Source organism: Carassius auratus, chromosome 4 (assembly GCF_003368295.1).
Source record: "Carassius auratus strain Wakin chromosome 4, ASM336829v1, whole genome shotgun sequence".
Lineage (NCBI taxonomy): Eukaryota > Metazoa > Chordata > Actinopteri > Cypriniformes > Cyprinidae > Carassius > Carassius auratus.
This window is the reverse complement of record NC_039246.1, coordinates 119,553-139,862: the sequence shown is the minus strand read 5'-3', so window position 1 is coordinate 139,862 and position 20,310 is coordinate 119,553. Positions and strand designations below refer to the sequence as shown.

Sequence of the window (20,310 nt, the reverse complement as noted above, 5' to 3'; positions counted from 1 at the left end):
GACCAGGACATGGAAGGATGTCAAGTATTTTGTTTACAATGACATCATTCGAGTCAAGAGAAAGCTCTTTTAAAATGTTTGCAAACAGAGTTCATTTTAGTCAAGTTTAATTTTATTTCCTCAGATCTTAATGCTACTCAATGAAAAAAAAAAAACGTAATGTACATTAATAAATACACTACTCCAAGGAAGGACACCTCAAATAGATCAAATATGACAGTTACAGTTTTTCTCAGTTGCTTTGGTACATTTCTCGAATCATCCTTGAGATTTGCAAAACAACTCGTACAAATAGCAAAACACCATGGATTACCTGCAAAAGCCAGTCTCTCAATCCTTCGTTCATCTCTCAAAAATAAATGAACATGAACATGTAAGTGCCATCAGAATGACACGTCCTTGTGTCATAGTTTACGGATAAGAAAGTCAAATCGCTTAAGTCATTGTTGTCAATATAACAGTGTACTCTGGAGGGATGTTCTGATGTAAACCATGGCAACTGTTTTGGATGGCAGTTACTGTATTGAACAGTATGCCATATGCTTATATATCCATTTCAAAAGTATACATTTACACATTACTGTATGTGGGATATTGATTGAAAGAGACTGGACAGAATTCACAGTTACACTTTTACTAGTGGTCTGACCAAAAAAAAAATTATAGAAAATCTTTACAATGTCATTGTGATATAGAAAAGAAAAAAAGAAATGTGGGCACAGAGGTGAAAATAAGTAAATTTTCAGAATGTGTAGCTCTTGTGTTGTCCTCTGTCTGTACAGTATAAGCTGAGAATTCATGAGATGAACCTTTGAGCTATTTCAGAGAAATGGTTTATCATTGGTTTATCATCTACATTATCTTCATTAGTAAAGATTCACTCGCACAATTCATGCCAAATTGACAAAAAGTCTAATAATAATAATGTGTAAAAAAAAAAAATGTGCTTGGCAGTTTATGACAACTATATTAACCATTTTGCATGTAATGACCTATACGATGAACTAGAGACTAGATGTTTTGAGGGGTCAGACTATTGCACAGAAAACTGTAATACATGTCGAACAACATGACATTAGCAACTGATAATGTTGGAAACTGCAGATAAATGTGAACCTGCAGCAGTGTTTCAATCACTGAACTGTAGAGAATTCACTATAAGTACCTTAAAGTAATGAAATGGTAGAATTAAAAGATCAAATTATTTATACAGCTTATTGATGTTGCATACTACATACAGGTGAGCATATGAGCCTGGAACATAAATGCAATGCCTAATGACAAACTGTGTGTTCTAGGATCATCAATAAGTTGTATATTGAGTTTGGCCATGTTTTACCCTCCAGGTGGGTGTTCCAATAAAAACTAACAATGAAGGTAAGCGTACATTATTTTAAGTATTTTCTTGTAAACAATCGAATGGATCTATTAATAAATCTATTAAATTTAATACAATTAAAGATTAAGTAACAATAAAAAAAAAAAGTAAGTAACACTTTCAGAATGTTTTCATTTGTGGAATTCACCTCAGATCAGTGTAGCTGTAATTCCTGACATCATTAAAATAGTCAACATGACTACAGTGGTTCAACCTTTAATGCTATGAAGCAACGTGAATACTTGTGCAAAAACAAAACTAAAATTACTTTATTCTACAAATTTGTCTGTCCCGTCATTCTGCTACATTGTTTATGTTCAGCGGTTCCTTGTTTAGGTCCAAACGCAAGCTCAGTATTCTCCAGTCGAAATATTATTTTTGTTTTGTTTTGGCAGACAAAGGTATTATCATTGCTTCCAAACATTAAGGTTGAACCACTGTAGTGATGTTGACTATTTTAACAGTTTGTTTAACTACCTTCCTGGACCTCTAAAGGTGCAATGACAATGCTGCGTTCATGTGGATATGTGGATCATCAAATAATATCTTAATTTGTGTTCTGAAGATGAATGAAGGTCTTATGGGTTTGGGACGACATGAGGGAGAGTTATTTAAGACAGAACTTTCACTTTTGGGTGAACAAACCTTTTAAAGTCTCATTTGTTAACATTAGTTCATGTAAAGGTAACAAACAGTGAGCAACACATTTGATACATTTTTATTATTCATCTTTACTAATGTCAGTTATAATAACATGGCTGTTCATTGGTTTTTCTTGTTAACACAACATAATTTCTTTTTTAAATTCTGCAACACACCAAACATGGGTGACAAGAGTGAAGGACAAGGTTATGGCTCATCAATTTTAAGGTAAGATAAATAGAGCTTTTATGAGAAATTATATGAATTTTACCATTTTGAGATCACACACACAGGACCTTTTGAGAAGACCGATTTCTCCTGTCTGCTCACTAATCACTCTGGTCAGTCCCGGTCTAGTCCTGTCAAATCTATCTCCGATCTGCTCTGTTCTCTGCCCAGTTTACCTGTGCCTGCAGTGCAACCCTCTCTGGTCCTGGATGTCTTCAGGTTTCGGACTCATGCCTCAAGGTTTCTGTGCTTGCATCTCTCCTCTGGATTTGTTGATCTTTCATGGACTCATTCTGGTTACCAATCTTTTGGCCTTTGACTGTGCTCACCTGTCAGCCATGTACGGAGCCCAATTTTGTTCAATAAATGTGGAATTATATAACCTTGACATGTCATTTTTACTCTTCAAAGTGCACGTTTGCTGCAGGTGTTGATTATAATTGATTAATTTGTTGTCCATAAATATGTATAAACAAAATATGTATATAAAACAAGTATTATATAGTGTTCTAATGTCGAGTGATTAAAAAATAACCACAAAATATAACACGCACTGTCAGAACGTCACGTCGCAGTTGCTCAAAGTTGCGCTATAACATTGCTACAGCCCAGTGGCGCCTTACAATTCTACGTTGTCACAACGTTGTGGGAGCGTAGACCGCGATGTTGCCATGGTAGAACTGCAACGTGCCACAGATGTTTGCTGGGTTATCAATCAACAATTTTCAATATTTTATATTGATCTTCAAGTTCGAATCTTCAAATATAAAGTGACTCAAAAAAATCACGATAACATGTCCTCACTTGGATGGTTAAAAACTTTTATGCATTTCTTAGTGTTTTTCTTTGTTAAATGGAGTGTATAGCTTCGGAGTGCCATCTAGTGTCTAGAAATTGTAATATTGTCTCCTTAAAAGAAGGGGAAAGGCAATTCCTCAGTTTGTAGGGTGTGTGTGTAACTGGTAAACTCTACAATGTGTGTATAGTTAAGGATGATAATAATACCAGATTTTGAAACCTTGTGATTTTATTCATAGAAGCTGATACATGTATTCACTTTAGTACATGTTTAGAATATCTGATAGTTGGATACTGTCAATAACAATATACAGTATATGTAGTTTAAGTCATCTAAAAAAAGTAAAAGCCCAGAGAATCAATTTCACTTCCGGACCTCGCTGTAATGCCATAACACTTTCCAGACTTCACATCAACACTCACAGGGTCGCCCACTTCTTTACACTTGATGGAAAATGTTGTTCTTGTACCGTTGCTTTTTTCAACCACAAATTCCAACCCACGGAATCTGTCGCTATACGTATTTGGCCACAATGTCACATTGACAATTTTATCATCATTGTCAAATAGAAATTCTTTTACTTTCCATTTTAAATAGTCACCAATTGTGAATATGTGGCCGGCGCTGAAAGTCACCTGGATTGATTTGAACCAGGTAATCTCCCCGGCGATCTGCAGTGGCACAGACAATACAATACATGTTAGTTTCTCTTGTTCTTACTTCATCACATTTGTAATTTTATGTTTGTCTCCACACCACAGACGCACATCTTGTTTTGCATACTACTACATTTACTTCTGTAACTTGTTATTGGAAAATATGTACTGTTAATGGATATGATGATTTTGCAATTGTACTGTCTTGATTAATGCTTAATTTGCTATAAACAGATGTACTGTAACCTAAGTAGTAATAATGCTTTTGTTTAAGTACAAAGATGTAACCCTGTGATTAATGCTATATGGAAAATGTATTGCGTAACTTCACTAACATTAAGAAAACTGCTTACTTGCATGAAATGTATGTAGTGACTGATTTAGAGTAGAAACACTTATGTATTAGAAATAGTTTTCATGATAAATGGACAATATAGTAGTTAAGATGTATTTCACAGACTGTTCAGAGGTAAAAGAAGAAGAAAAGGCCTAAAGTAATGCGATGTAAACAACTGAAAGCCTCGGCAGAGGAGTTGGCAGCGCTCCAGGTGATGACATCAGAAGAACCAGCGTTCGCCGTCTGGGTATAAAAGACTGAGAGCGACTTGACGGACGGATACTGAACAAGCACAGTATCCCTCGACGCCTGATACCAGCTGATTATACCTTGATTTTGTAACTTTACTATTGTACTTTGATATAAGTTTTATTAAAGTTAACAAAAGTTATATTTTATTGTTGACAAGTTATGGTCTGCAAGAGTAGTATTTAAGAGCCGTAAGCAAGAACTGACTACAGGGAAGTCTGCTGAGCAAGTTGTAAGTATTTTTGAAATGCTAATAGTTTTGTCCAGGGTCGACTTTCCTTACCTACCTGAGAATTATAAAGAAACAGGTAAAAGGTGTATAGATAAAGGAGACATGGTAAAACAGTACTTTTAAGAGATATAAAAGCGAGCAGTTTTTACTCTACAATTCTTGTGGAAAAAATGTATTAACTACACTAAGAGACATTCCTGTCATTATTTAAATTAGTGCTATCAGTCGAAAAAAAAACAGAGTTCCCTATCTGTCGGTCACTACGAGTTATGTCGACCGACAAATGGGGTCTCACTTGGGAGGCCAATCATCTCTGATTTTAAGAGAAAACGCCAATGAAATTGGCAAGTGGATTAACACACCTGAGCCACTCCCCGTGCCAGCGGGTATAAATAGGGCGACAGGTGCATCCACTCATTAGATTTTTGCTTCGGAGCCGAGTGGTTGTATGAAAGCCGTTATACTCCACAAAGCCATTCATCTGCTGTGTCGGGAAGCTGTTCTGGTTGGCGGTACGGCGCAAACAGCGGTGTCCCTTTCAGCGATTCCCCTGGGCGCTTCAACTAAGAGAGCAGATTTCCTAAAAGAACAAATCGCGGACGATTCGCGTCTTTTTCAAGACGCCGTTTCGTCCGCGTCCTTCTGGATGCGGTCGTTTCCTGTTCTCTGACAACGGCCACGTTCGCTCTCTTCCGTGTCTGGGCATTCAGCACGCTGAAGGCGCGTTCGTGGATGGTTCATGCACGCACTGCGTGTGTGACCATGGCAACGCTGTGATCGCGTCTCCCCTTTCTTAAAGGGAAGGGAGCAGACCCCTCTGTCACTACCCGTTCTGGTTTCTCTGTCTCGAGCAGAGGACCGCCGGTTAGTGCTCTGGGAGATTTGAAGGTGACCGTGAGAGCTTCTCCGCCGGGCCACGCCCCACGGACCTCTTACCCCTTCCGCAGTGTTTGTCCTGTGCAGCTGCTGGGTGATTTTGCTGGGCTGTCTAATGGCAGTCCCAGCGGGTCATTCAGTTTGCCGCCGGAGATCAGATGTCGATTGCAGCATCGGGGGATGGGTTATCGACCTCTGTGGATGAAGATTCGGTGGGGCTGCCCCCCTAGGGTGTTGTCGCCACTGCCGAATTGGACCCAGAGTCGACAGCCGTGCTTGCCCGGGCAGCTGTGAGCATCAGGATGGAGGTGAATGCACCGCCAGCCCTGTGTGCTCATGGCTGTTTGATTGGTTCTCGGTGTGGAGCGCGACTCACAACCGCGTTTTACTCTGGTTCCTTTCTTCCCGGATGTGCATGGGGAAGTGATGTAGTCGTGGATGGCCCCTTTTACGGCCGGAAGCAGCTCATTTCGTTCCTCCGTCCTCACTACCCTCGATGGCGAGGCAGCTAGGGGTGTGTTGACATTCCCCAGCAGGAGAGTGCGATTGCGGTGCACTTGTGTCCGCAAAACGCCGCCACTGGGAGGGATAGTCCGCGCCCCTCACCCAAGGCCTGTAAGCTGTCGGCCGCGCTCGCTACCAAGGCTTACAGTGCTGCGGGCCAAGCTGTCTCTGCTTTGCATGCCATGGCTATCCTGCAAACCCAACAAGCCAAGGCTTTAACAAATGCACGAGGGTAGGTCCAACCCGAGGTTGATGCAGGAGCTGCGCATGGCGACTGACCTCCCCCTTCTGGGTGACGGAAGTCACAACGCAGTCCCTCGGGTAAGCGATGTCCACTCTGGTGGTCCAGTAGTGCCGTTTCAGGTTCAGCCTGGTCTGTATGAGAGACATTGACAAAGTGCATTTTCTCGATGCTCCCATGTCCCAGGCTGTCCTGTGTGGCGACGCTGTCAGGGGCTGTGCCCAGTAGTTCCTGACAGAACAACAGCAGACTGAGGCCATACAGCACATCTTGCCACGACGTGATCTTCTGGTTGCCACCATTCCGTCGCAGGCAGTGCCTCAGCCTGCTCGTCGCCGAGGGCGCCCCCCTGCGTCCTCCACACCAGCTCCGCCCCGTGCTGAGAGTTCTTCGAGGCCGGCGCGTCGAGCCCCGCGCAGGAGAGCGGCGCCCCCCGTGTCACTCCCGGCTGCAAAGTCCTCGAGGAAGTCGACTAAGCAGCCCTGACACGGGCAACTCGGAGATGCGGAGAACTGCTCTTCAGGAGATGGCGGAGAGAGCGCCACTCCCTCCCCCGGAGGAGGGCCGGGTGGAGAATCTTCTGGTTCTGTTCCGCCGCTGGTCGAACGGCCAGTGGCACCCACATTTTCATTGGAAGAGCAATTTCTCCTTCCTCCGAGTTGCAAGGCTTGTGGGCTGACAATGAGCGACGCACAGCTTCCTCATTCTCACCCACGACGCCCCCTTCGCCAGCGGCCAAGAGGTCGCGGTTCGGAGACGCAACGCCTCTCCACGCGTCTCTGGCCAGTTCCTCCGGGAACACGGGGAGTGTGGTTGCGATGACCCAGGACGCAGTGCCTTCTGGGCCTTCCGGCACGACTCCCCATCGCTGCACCACTGCGGGTATGTCGACTGTCCCTTTGGTGCCACTTGTACGGTATCTGGGAGCGTGGCTTGCGCTGCCCAACCCGTCACGCTGGCTCATCCGGACGGTTCGACTCGGCTATGCGATTCAGTTCGCCCGGCGACCCCCCCCAAGTTCAATGGCATGCTCGAGACTTCGGTGGCAGTCCAGGACGCCCCTGTCTTGCGCGAGGAGATTGCTGTCCTCCTGGCGAAGGATGCAATCGAGCCGGTCCCTCCAGCCGAGATGAGGACGGGGCTTTACTGCCCTTACTTCATCGTGCCCAAGAAAAGCGGTGGCCTTCGACCTATCCTGGTTCTGCGAGTCTTGAATCGGGCCCTACACAAGCTCCCGTTCAGGATGTTGACGCAGAAACGCGTTATCAAATGCGTCCAGCCCCAGGACTGGTTTGCAGCGATCGACCTGAAAGACGCGTACTTTCATGTCTCTATCCTCCCTCGTCACAGACCGTTCCTGCGCTTTGCTTCCGAGGGTCAGGCATGGCAGTACAAGGTCCTCCCCTTCGGGCTCTCCCTGTCCCCCCGTGTCTTCATGAAGGTCGCGGAGGGCGCCCTTGCCCCACTTTGGGAAGTGGGCATCAGGATCCTCAACTATCTCGACGACTGGCTCATTATGGCCCGGTCCCGAGAAGAGTTGTGCGATCACAGGGACTTCGTGCTTCGGCACCTCAGTCAGTTGGGGCTTCAGGTCAACCGGGAGAAGAGCAAGCTCTCCCCTGTGCAGAGAATCTCTTATCTCGGTATGGAGTTAGACTCGGTGAGTATGATGGCACGTCTCACCAGCGAGCGTGCCCACTCAGTGCTGAACTGCCTGAGTTCCTTCAGAGGCAGGATAGTGGTACCGCTGAAACACTTTCAGAGGCTCCTGGGGCATATGGCATCCGCAGCCGCAGTCACGCCGCTCGGGTTGCTTCATATGAGACCACTTCAGCACTAGTTACACTCCCGAGTCCCGAGATGGGCATGGCGCCGCGGTACACATCGTGTCACCATCACACTGATGTGTCGCCGCCTATTCAGTCCTTGGTCGGACCTTGCTTTTCTACGGGCCGGCGTGCCCTTAGAACAAGTGTCCCGGCACGTTGTTGTCACAACAGATGCCTCCAACTCGGGCTGGGGCGCGACATGCAACGGGCAGGCAGCTTCAGGGTCCTGGACAGGACCTCGACTGCTGTGGCACATCAACTGCCTGGAGTTGCTGGCAGTGCATCTAGCTTTGCGACGGTTTCGTCTGCTAGTGCTGGACAAGCACGTGTTGGTCCGCTCGGACAACACTGCGGCTGTTTCGTACATCAATCGACAGGGCGGTTTACGATCACGTCGCATGTCTCAACTCGCCCGTCATCTCCTCCTCTGGAGTCAGACGTGGCTCAAGTCGCTGCGTGCTGTCCACATCCCGGGGGAGCTCAATCGTGCAGCCAGCGTGCTCTCACGACAGCTCACTTTCCCCGGGGAATGGCGACTCCATCCCCAGACGGTCCAGCTGATCTGGAGTCGATTCGGGGAAGCCCAGGTAGACCTGTTTGCTTCCCACGAGTCCTCCCACTGCCAGCTGTACTATTCCCTGTCCCAGGCCCCCCTGGGCACAGATGCACTGGCACACAGCTGGCCTCTGGCTTTACGCAAGTATGCGTTCCCCCAGTGAGCCTGCTCGCACAGACACTGTGCAAGGTCAGGGAGGACGAGGAACAGGTCCTGTTGGTTGCGCCTTACTGGCCCACCCGGACCTGGTTTTCGGAACTCATGCTCCTCGTGACAGCCCCTCCCTGGCGCATCCCCCTGAGGAGAGACCTTCTCTCTCAGGGGCCTGGCACCATTTGGCACCCGCGCCCAGATCTCTGGAACCTCCATGTGTGGCTTCTAGACGGGACGCGGCAGACCTAAGTGATCTGCCCCCAGCGGTGGTAGACACTATCACTCAGGCTAGAGCCCCTTCTACGAGGCAGGCCTATGCTCTGAAGTGGAGTCTGTTCACGAATTGGTGTTCTTCTCACCGGGAAGACCCCCGGAGATGCCCGGTCAGAGTCGTGCTTTCTTTCCTGCAAGGTAGGCTGGAGCGTGGGCTGTCACCCTCCACCCTGAAGGTGTATGTGGCTGCCATTGCAGCACATCACGATGCAGTGGACTGCCGGTCCCTGGGGAGGCATGACCTGATCGTTAGGTTCCTGAGGGGTGCCAGAAGGTTACATCCTCCTAGGACACCCCTGATTCCCTCCTGGGACCTCTCTATTGCCCTGGCGGGACTTCAGAGGGGTCCCTTTGAGCCGCTGGATTCGGTTGAGCTGAAGTTCCTGTCTCTCAAGACAGCGCTCCTGATCGCGCTCACTTCCATCAAGAGGGTCGGGGACCTCCAAGCATTTTCGGTAAGTGAAGAGTGCCTTGTGTTCGGGCCGGCCTACTCTCACGTTGTCCTGAGACCCCGGCCTGGATACGTGCCCAAGGTTCCCACCACTCCCTTCCGAGACCAGGTGGTGAACCTGCAAGCGCTGCCCCTGGAGGAGGCAGATCCAGCCTTGTCGTTGCTGTGTCCCGTAAGAGCGCTTCGCATATACGTGGACCGCACCCAGAGCTTCAGAAGCTCTGAGCAGCTCCTGGTCTGCTTTGGAGGTCAGCAGAAGGGGAAGGCTGTCTCTAAGCAGAGGTTGGCCCACTGGATAGTGGACGCCATCGCCTTGGCTTACCATTCCCAAGGCGAGCCGTGCCCCCTGGGGGTGAGGGCCCACTCCACACGGAGTGTGGCCTCCTCCTATGCGTTGGCGCATGGCGCCTCTCTGGCAGACATTTGTCGAGCTGCGGGCTGGGCGACACCTAACACATTTGCGAGGTTTTACAACCTCCGTGTAGAGCCAGTTTCCTCCCGTGTGTTGGGTAACAGGTAATTGGCGGGAAGGGCTGGCTGGGTGTCTCGCTTGCTGCGCCATTCCCCCTAACACGGGGATGTGAGCGCCTTCTTCTCCCAGTAGAGTTCCCCGGTTGGCGTACCCTGGTCGAGCATCCTCCAGCACCCTCGGCGTCAGACTTGGCGGAGCAGTCTGTCGCCAGGCCCAGTACTGGCGTTAGCATGCCCGGAGCCGGTCAGCCCCTGTACTGGGCTAGGTGTCCATATGGCTGGGTTCCCTACGGGTAATCCCATATGTGTATTCTTCCACGGTAAGGTTTCCCTCTTGGCAAACCCGTGTCTTCCCTTGACAGATCGCTCTGTCAGTCTCTTCTGGCAGCCGTTCCATCCCTACTCCAAGGTAGGACCTGCCTCAGAGACCCTTTCCATATGTAGTACTGCCCCCTGGGTCAGTCCATATCGGTATATCCACATGTCACCTCCCTACGGGTAGGATGTGGTCTCCGTAGCGACCTTTCCTAAAGGCTCGCTTCCCCATTGTCTTGCCAGCTGAAAGAACAAATAGGGAAGATTTGAAGCAATCTTTCACTGAAGGTTGAAATCCCTTCCATTTACTTTATGTGGGCGGAACAGCAGCATGGCCTTCTCCAGCAGCGATGTACTCACCCTTTGGCCCCTTCGGTACCAAGGTCAGTGAATTTGCGCTGGGGCTTTGGGAAGGTTACGACCTTAAGCGTAGCTTTTGTAGCACGCCAAGGCTTGTCAACAATTGCAGCGCCTCAGGGTTGTGACGAGGTTCAGGTTATGGCGTTTTCCATAGGACCCCATTTGTCGGTCGACATAACTCGTAGTGACCGACAGATAGGGAACGTCTCGGTTACGTACGTAACCCTCGTTCCCTGATGGAGGGAACGGAGACGTTATGTCCCCATGCCACAACCTTGAACCATTCGCTGTTGCCGGGACACGTTCTCGGCTCCTCAGCGTAAAACCTAATGAGTGGATGCACCTGTCGCCCTATTTATACCCGCTGGCACGGGGAGTGGCTCAGGTGTGTTAATCCACTTGCCAATTTCATTGGCGTTTTCTCTTAAAATCAGAGATGATTGGCCTCCCAAGTGAGACCCCATTTGTCGGTCGACATAACGTCTCCGTTCCCTCCATCAGGGAACGAGGGTTACGTACGTAACCGAGACGTTAACGTTACTAGTAATGTTAACGGCATCTTTTTATGAATGAAGGGCAGTATCACTGACACTAATTATGTTACTCAATTCTCTTATGAACTTAATTATTTACATTTTTTTTTTTGTTATTTTAAACATTTAGCCATTCAACATTACCGCGTAATAGAAAGCTTTCACTCTTAACATTTTTTGGGCTTCAAAAAAATATAACTTTTCACTAAGGTGAATTTAAAACAATCTCGACACATAAACCCAATAATGCCATTTCTACATGTCTAACAAGTAGGAGATATAAAGAAATTAAATAGCGTTATCAGTCTGTACTGAATTCTTTTCATAGTGTTGATTAAACAGTTGGCAAAACATCCTGAACATTTTTTTCTTTATTTCTCTCACCTGATGAAGGTTGGATTTCTCTATTAACTGAGCTGCTTTTCAGCTGAATTCAACTTGTTTCATAATGAACCTATTCAATGCTGAATTTGAATCTAAAGAGGAATTTGAATCTGCCTCTTATTTGTAAAATATTTCACTGCAATTCTGTTCTATTCCCATGGTACTTCGACATTAAGCTAAAAATTAATTGTAATGATATACTGTAGGTTGATCTTCTGACAAACATATAGCATTTTAATTTATTTTAAAAGTATAGCCAGACTGTAACATCTTTTAAATGTACACAAAAAAGGGAGCAAATTTCCCTTATCTACTATATGCTTATTGACTTCACCATCATCAAGATCTTGCTTACTAGTATGCCACTACTTTTATTTAAGAACAGTTTTTTTATAACCCACCTCTTGATAGTAAATTCTGATCTTCTTAATGGTGCTAATGGAAGGAGTCACAAAGCTGGATGCAAAACCACCATCCCCACCCACAATCTGAGGTAGATCTGAGAAATGAAATATGAAGAAAACAATGATGCTCAGAGAGAATACAGTTGTTCAACATCAGTTTGGTTGATAAAGGAGTAACAACTGCATTCGAAATTTCAGTGAATCCTAAAAGTAATTGAGTTTCACCTGTTTTTTAAAATAAAAATTGTCAATCCAAACATGACTGTGTGAATGTAGAAAAAAAGTGTAGATGACAGTTACCATGAGAAGGTCTACAGCTGACAGCATCACTGGCTTCACTCACTCCCACTTGATCCACTATCCTGTACCGGATTGTGTAAGGCTTTTCAAACAACAATCCGGTCAGAGTAAAGTCTTCATCAGCTGTGTCTACAGCAAGCCACTGTTCCTCCTCGCTAGAACCTGCTGTTACCTCCTTGTACTCTACTCTGTACTGCACTGTTTCACCAGTCGGGGACTTCTGCAGTTTCAGGGACACACCTTGGGAGATGACATCCTTCAGTATTGGTGGAGGCGGCTTGGAAACAAGCTGGAATTTCGTGTCAGTCAGTTTCCCTTTTTCATACAAAAAGATAGAGGAGCCTGGACTGGAGGAATCAGAGATTGCAGAAATAATGAAGTGTATTCTCTTTTCATCTTTATTGGCCTCTGAAAAACTTCTGAAGCGAGATATGTCCTCTTTCATCTTTGTGATGACATCGGGATCATCGAACCACTTTCTGACAAATGGTACAGAAACTGTGTTTTTCTTATCTTGCTCTGTAAATGTGTCAGATTCAAGAAACTTCTCCAGGGCTGAAAGATAAGGGTCTTCGTATTGCAGAGAGGTGAAGGTCAAGCATACCACAACATCAATATCAGGATTAATGAGGATAGAGTTGATATGGTCTGAGTCTACAATTGTGATCTCCTTCAACGTCTTGATGGAAGAACTCAAGAGATGAAGTTCAGTATTTGCATCATTTAACCACAGGTCTAACTTGTCTGCATTAAAAGGGGAGCTCCTGTGAATTTTCAGGATGTCATTTAATGTGTTTTCTGTCATACTACCTCCTCGAATAGCAGGCAAGACTCTGCCCACTGCTTTCACTAGCTGTGCCTTGTAAATGTTGAATGAGCCTTGAAATGAGCGCAGCTTCACTTTGATGTCACTGAAAACATTTACCAATGAAACTCTGAACAGATCGTTGCATGTCCTCTCTGCCTCATCCAGCCTCTCCATTATTTCTACAGTTTTGGAAAGTGCACTTGTGGATATATCTCTCTTCAACTGAGCTGCTTTTGAATCCAAAAGATGAAGAGGATAGAGCCAGACTTTGATTGGAACCACATTCTGTGGATTGTCCCTCAGCAGAGTGGGCAGCTTCTTGTACAACTCCAGCGCCTCCATGTATGTGGTGGGGTTCTGCTGAAGATAGAAATCACCATGAAATGTGCAGGCAATTTTCTCAGCTGTTTTCTTTTCAGCATCTGTCATTTGTAAAGCTGCTTCTCCATCAATGGAAAATCCAGGGATCTTCTTGACCATGACATTCAGTTCTCTCTCAATTTCGTCCTTGCATTTACCTTCTGAAATCTTCTGATCAAACACCATGAAGGCCTGAGCTCCATACAGTACCGCTGTAACCACATGAGTAGCAGTTTTTTGGTCAAACACCTGAGGGTAAGTGATCTGGCCAAGCTGGGTCATTGTGAGCTGTTCGAATCTTGTGGTTTCACTGTAATGCATTGTTACTCTGGCCTGCTGGTTTGAGGATTTGGTGTCACGCAGGTACTTGGCAGATCCTCCCACCTCCACCAATCCCCCCAAATAGCTGACCTTCAATGAAGCACTTACATCCAGTAAATTGGATTTACTAGAGAGAGAGTCAGAGCTACTGAACTTCAAATCTGTTTGGCGCTGCGGACGGATGTCCAAATCTTCACTCAATGATTTCTTGTCCCACAGAGTAACACCTGAAATGAGAAGTGGTTTTCACAGTATGAGGAGGGTGATGCAGGTTATAAATTGTTGCTACAGAAGGTTTACTGGATTCAACATCTGGTGAAGAAGAAAGATATAAACTTTATTATACCACCTGGAATGAAGGAATCCTTGCGGCAGTCATACAGCATACCAGGAAACAGAGGTCTTCCTAGGGCTGCCAGTTCAATGGCCTGTGATGTCATAGCTGTAGTAAAGAGAAAAATGAGTTAAATTGTTTTAACTCAGTGGGAGTGTCAGCCACATTAAAAAAGTTAACAGCTTATGTAATTTGTAGATTAATGCTTACTGAAGACAAAAACTGTTTCAAACGATTCAGTTCGATTTGGTGAACTGGTTCAAGAAGATCCGGTTACATCGAGTGATTCGTTCACGAACCGGATATCACTAAACTGCAGTGTTTTGAATGCACTAAAAACAGACCCGGAAGAGAAGACAATGCTGAATAAAGTCGTAGTTTTTGCTATTTTTGGACCAAAATGTATTTTCAATGCTTCAAAAAATTCTAACTGACCCTCTGATGTCAGGCTAATTAGGCCTAAATAATGGGAACAAAATTTTACAGTGCTTAACTTTTACTAAAAATGCACCAATGCCTTAATTAGTTTACAGACAAATGTGTTTTTTCTGAAAAAATTGTCAAAATAAAGGACAGGTAACAAATAACAAAAATGGATGTTGTTTTATTAAAGGAATTTTCAAATATAAATTTAATTATAGGCATAATATCTGAAAATACTGACCATTTGCATATTAATCCATGTACCGTATTTTTCGGACTATAAGTCGCACCTGAGTATAAGTTGCATCAGTCCAAAAATACGTCATGATGAGGAAAAAAACATATATAAGTTGCACTGGACTATAAGTTGCATTTATTTAGAACCAAGAACCAAGAGAAAACATTACCGTCTCCAGCCGGTCTGTCTTCATTATAGACTACAGGAGCACTGAGCAGCATAGAGCGCACTCACGTGGCTGTAGATGGTAATGTTTTCTATTGGTTCATTTCCCTTGCACCAATAAACTGGATTCCAACCGTCGTTAAACTGGAAAGAAGACGAATATGACAGCTTGCTGTGAGTTACATTGGTGAGAATATATTTATTCCTGAAATAATTGTTTAAATTAAAGTGTATAAGTCATTTTCATAAAGTAGTATCTTTTTTGGATTTAATAATCTATTAAAACTAAGGTGTAAAGTCAGCAACATATAAGCAAAAGGCGTATTGGGTGGATTGTGTATCTCCCCGTTTCACAGACGAGTCTAGTCAAGACTAATTTAACTATGGCCTAATGCTGGTTTAATCTAAATCCTGTCTGTGACCTAAATAATATAGCATATTTGTGATTGTGCTTTAAACAGGTTTTATAATGCATAAATAACGGGAGCGCCATTAAGTACACGACTAAAAAAAAAAGTGGATTTACATAAACCATGTATACTGCTTTCTAAATGTCTATTTATCATCTGACTGGATAATGTTTGATAAGTATTGTAGATGAGCACATCTAACAGACCCGAAACAGGTGTCTGAGTGATGTGTGTGTGCTATTGTGTAGAATTCACTTTTGTCAACACTGCTTTAGATGAGTGTAAGTCTTGTAAACAAACAAATCTATGTAAAGTAACTAAACATAAGTTATCTTTTTTATTTGTCCATTTGCAGTATTGGTAATTTAAGGAACATTTGTGTTGGATAAAAGTGAGTTACATCAGTAACTAACTCAACATGTAGATGAAGTATATACACTGATCTATCTATCTATATATATATATATATATATATATATATATGACTGGATCACTCATCGTGTTCTAAACTGCCAACAGACAGTGAAGCCACCGGAAGTGTTCGATCCGCCGTTTTACTAATCCCTACCAGCAGAGAGCACCATTGAGTCACATTCAAACCGCTGTCCTAAAATAACTAGATTTGAAACAAATCAGTCAAATGGGATTCGTCATTATGTTACGTGTATGTAAATTCATCTTTACTTCAGATGTTATCTGCAGTGTTTACGGTCTTTTGGGGCAGTATAAGTGATATATTTAAATCGTTCAGCAGGGTGTGTCTGCTGCGCACTGACGACAAAGGTAACGATCCAACACAAAATATACCTAATTTTATTAACATAATTATTCAGGAATTATTAAATGTGAATGTACTAGTATCAGAAATGGATTTTAATATGTTATAATGAATAGTACAATTATGTTGTTAATATTGCTCTATAATGAAATCAAAAGCTTAACTTGCTATTAAATCAATGGAACGTTTACGCAAACTAGGGATTACCAATATGGCGACGCGGCGGCTTCACTTTCATGACGTCATAAGCAATCCAGTTCTATATTATAGATCAGTGAGTATATCACAGATAAATGATGACAGATGAAATACACTGGTGTTTATCTAGTGCTGAGTATCTGATGAAGTAAAGCTGCCATCAAAGCACATGTTAAGTACAGTACGAAACTAAATGAAACATTTTAAATATTAAGTTGTAGTTTATTTATGATTTGGGTAAAAATGTGATGGAGCTTTTATCTGAAGTTATTGACAGTACTCTTATTACAGGGGCCTACAATCCTCTGATCAACCTGGAGAAAAGAGCCTTGCTCAAGGACACACTGATGGTTTTGAACCAGTTCACCGGTTTAGCCCACTACAAAAGTAATAAATCAATGCATGTACTTGTAAACTTTGTGTAAATGTTTTACAGGTAGCGGTACTCATGGAGAGTTTGAATGAAGCTTTGTTTCATGTGTTGTTTGTCTTGTATATGTATTTATCGTGATGCTAACTTTAAACATTCTTTTAATCATTTAGACATGTTTCTTGTTGTCAGTAAATAAAATATACCATATTTTTCGGACTATAAGTCACACTTTTTTTCATAGTTTGGCTGGTCCTGTGACTTATAGTCAGGTGCGACTTATTTATCAAAATTAATTTGACATGAACCATAAGAAAACATTACCGAGAGGGCACTCTATGCTGCCAGAAATGCTGCTCAGTTCTCCTGTAGTCTAAACTGAAGACATAGAGCGCCCTCTCGCGGCTGTAGACAGTAATATTTTCTCTTGGTTCTTGGTTCTACATAAATGCGACTTATAGTTGAGTGCAACTTACATATGTTTTTTTCCTCATCATGACATATTTTTGGACTGATGCGACTTATAGTCCGAAAAATACGGTAAATATTTTATCCATTCATGTATTAATTGCTTGGCTGAAAATTGATTTATTCACATTGACTGCATTTGTTTAAACTAGTTTATATTCATGTATAGCTATGTCACGACAAAAAGTACATTAACGTTTTACTAAAATGTCATTTTAAGAAAAAAAAATGTATATAATTATTGGTTGGCATTTATGGTTATGATTAAGTGTTGGGGTGGGCAAAAAATGCAATTTATTATGGGGTAATGTTAATTTTGAATATAAATACTTACATTATTAGAGTATAAAATAAAGTGTTCTCCAAAGGTGAGATCTTTGAGCAGCTGATTGATGTTTCCTTTGTGCAGACACTGGAGTCGCTGAGAGAAACTATACTGTTGAGTTACTGATGCTGTGAGCTGTTAGTGCACCTGACCCTCTTTTTTAGTGTTATTGCCAAACTTATAATTAGATAAAAGATCAGGTTAAGACGGTTGTATCTAACAATGAACAATCATAATGCCATAAAATGGTAAATAAAAATGTCATGTGTCCATCAAAGTATGAGATACTATACACCAACAACAAAAAAACATTCTGTAATGAGGATTTTGCACATAAATTGCTCATATATTTTAAGTTTTTGCACTTGTTTTAACTTTGTAGGTCACATGATCCAAATCGCATTCATACTTCATACATACATACTCATTCAAGCTGTAGAGTACGTACTCTTTTACTGCTCGTTAAGTTAGTACTTATTGAAATTAAGTGCCTAATTAAAGGGTATGCGGTTTCGAACGCAGCCCGACAAAAACTCGTTTTGACATCTCGCATGTTTCTGTGTGATTTGGACAACTTCAAGTTACGCCTCTTGCATCAAGTTATGCCCCTATCTTGCAGTCTGCAGACAGACACTTCTCCGATGATATGGAGTGACACGGAGGAGACCGTAGACAAAGGAATTATTTAAAGGAAGTTGTTATTTTTGTTTTATTCGCTTACAAAAAGTGTTCCCTTTGCTTCATATAACCCAGATTGCATGTCTGATGATGGAGTAATCTGAAGAAGACTTTTCATAACTTTTATTGACCTTGACACTATTATTTCCTTGGCAGTCTATGGGACAGTATCAAGCCTCCAGGTTTTCATCCAAAATATCTTAAATTGTGTTCCGAAGACAGATTGAGCTTTTAATGGTTTGAAATTACTTGAGGGTAAGTGATTAATGATACAATTGTTATTTTGAGGTGGAGTAACACTTTAAATAGAATATTCACATTTTGTAACACCATTCACCATCTTGCCTTACCTGTGTTTTCTATGGGCCCAAAGCCACGAAGTGTTTCTGTGCCATTTAAAGTCTGAACCTCATCAGGAATAAGAAAAAACTGGTTAAAAAAATAATTTTCTAAAAACTTCAGATTATTATCCTTAATTTCATAAAATATTTAAGATTATACTTTCTGTGTTATGTGTGATGGAGTGCACTTACCTCAGCATTCACCAATGCTAAAGTTGCCAGCCACAGATATGTGCAGAAGCAGATGCAAATTGGCTGCTTGAGGTACATCAAAAGTCCTGCCATCTTAGAATGGTCAAGAAGGGACCTGTTTGAATAGAAGTTAAATGGGAAGGTTACTCAGTATCCTGAATAATCCACTTATATGTGGAAATAGTCTATCCTATAATAAGTATACTGTCCTTTAATACTGTTTTAAAATTTACCTGGAGTTTCTGTCCTTTATATAAAGAGATGATGTCTGAAACCTGATGTCTGTTATATTCCAGCTACTGAACAAATGGCTCATGAAAAGTTGAGGTGGAGTGGGAATGGCTACGTGAGCCAAGCTCTGCCTCTCTGACCTCAAAGTGCTCTCTCATGGTATACAAGTTTTGTGTGAAGTACAGAATAGAATTAAAGTGGCTATCACACAAATCTACTGATCAGTTACGGTGGCTACTGAAGATGGAGAAAGTAAGTGAAAGAAGACTTGAATTTTGGCCTGTTCCTCAAATAAAGTAATTATATGGGATCTAAGGATTTGGTTTTTGGATTACAGCATTAGTAATTGATAAATTACAACAATTTTATTAGTCTTGTAATGCCTTGAAACTAGTTAAATAATACAAATATGCAAGAAATCATATCTAATCACTTATCATAAATACAATACAATTAATTCCATTAATCCAATATTCAGAGATCAAATAATGATTTAAAAACATTTGTATGTCTGTTAAACACTTTATGCATGATTGATGTAAATTTTTGATGCTGTCAGTATGTCAGTGTTGTAAGTTTAAATCTCCATGCAAAAGTGAATAAATATATGTGTAGCAGAACCACACTATACATATATTACATACATACTCATGATATCACGCTTCAGGACATTCATTTTACATTCTCATATATGGTGCATCCACAGAAACTACTCTGTGACAAAAGATAGCTTTTTCTGTTAATGTTTTGTGTATTATCTGCCTAATGTTGATTTTTTCATCTAACCAAACATGTTGTCTGCATTACTAAGCTGAAAAGGATTGATTAACTTTGAAGATAAACTCTGCAAGTCTTTGGACCTTGAGGGCAAGAGTTGAATAACCCAGATTTGTTTGGACTGCAGTCTTTAGGATACACATTGCAGTGGACTGCCGGGAAGGTCTGTGGGCATTGGGACATCAGGCTCCCCTATTGAGTGCTCTCCTGATGAAGCCACAGATCTATCCATCCATTCCACAATGCACACAGCAGACTATCGGTCATTCAACCAGACTATAGGAAAGACATCTGTGATAAGGAGAAAAGGATCATCTTTGATCTCACACTCAGACCTCTTCTGTCTGCTGATGAGGTAGATGTAAAGAAGATTTGCCTGTTGTCTCAGTCAGCAGCTTTCATGGGATATATCCCTCTCTTGGGAGCCACAAGGTTTGAAGTAGTGGTTTTAAAGCTTTGGGAATTGGCACATGGTAAGTATTTGATTAAAAGAGAAACAGGCATTGGAAACTCTTTATGTTGCTTGATCATTTTGTATACCGAGCAGTCCTTGATTGCTTGCCAGCACATTTTAAGTAAAGATCATTTAAATCTGGCTGTAAGATGGGCATACATTACAGTAAGTGGACAGTCTAAAGGCCCTTTTTACCGCCGCACGTTTACCGCCTCGGCGAGTGTAAAGTGCATTTGCAGCTTTTGGCCGCTGAGTGGTGCTGTAACCA

The 20,310-nt window shown here is 42.8% G+C and overlaps 1 protein-coding gene across 2 annotated transcripts; it reads right to left on the bottom strand.

Annotated features, from left to right (window-relative positions):
* Positions 1–3,257: 3,257 nt before the first annotated feature.
* LOC113065922 (stonustoxin subunit alpha-like) lies at positions 3,258–18,969 on the bottom strand. 2 transcript variants are annotated; one of them, XM_026237461.1, is made up of 7 exons: positions 18,814–18,969; positions 18,581–18,695; positions 18,398–18,455; positions 14,010–14,102; positions 12,172–13,887; positions 11,869–11,966; positions 3,258–3,718 (listed from the first exon to the last, which is right to left on the bottom strand). In XM_026237461.1, the coding sequence occupies exons 1-7, from the start codon at positions 18,894–18,896 to the stop codon at positions 3,380–3,382; spliced, it is 2,502 nt and encodes an 833-aa protein (XP_026093246.1). In that variant the 5' UTR covers positions 18,897–18,969; the 3' UTR covers positions 3,258–3,379. The 2 variants fall into 2 exon arrangements, with proteins under 2 accessions (XP_026093246.1, XP_026093251.1); XM_026237466.1 differs by having other exon boundaries at positions 18,398–18,449.
* Positions 18,970–20,310: the final 1,341 nt, after the last annotated feature.

Coding starts and splice junctions, on each gene's coding strand:
- LOC113065922 (XM_026237461.1), bottom strand. CDS start 18,896: ATGAGCCATTTGTTCAGTAGCTGGAATATAACAGACATCAGGTTTCAG. Junction 18,696..18,813: donor ATAAAGGACAGAAACTCCAG/GTAAATTTTAAA, acceptor CTATTCAAACAG/GTCCCTTCTTGACCATTCTA. Junction 14,103..18,397: donor TGGGCCCATAGAAAACACAG/GTAAGGCAAGAT, acceptor TCTTTACTACAG/CTATGACATCACAGGCCATT.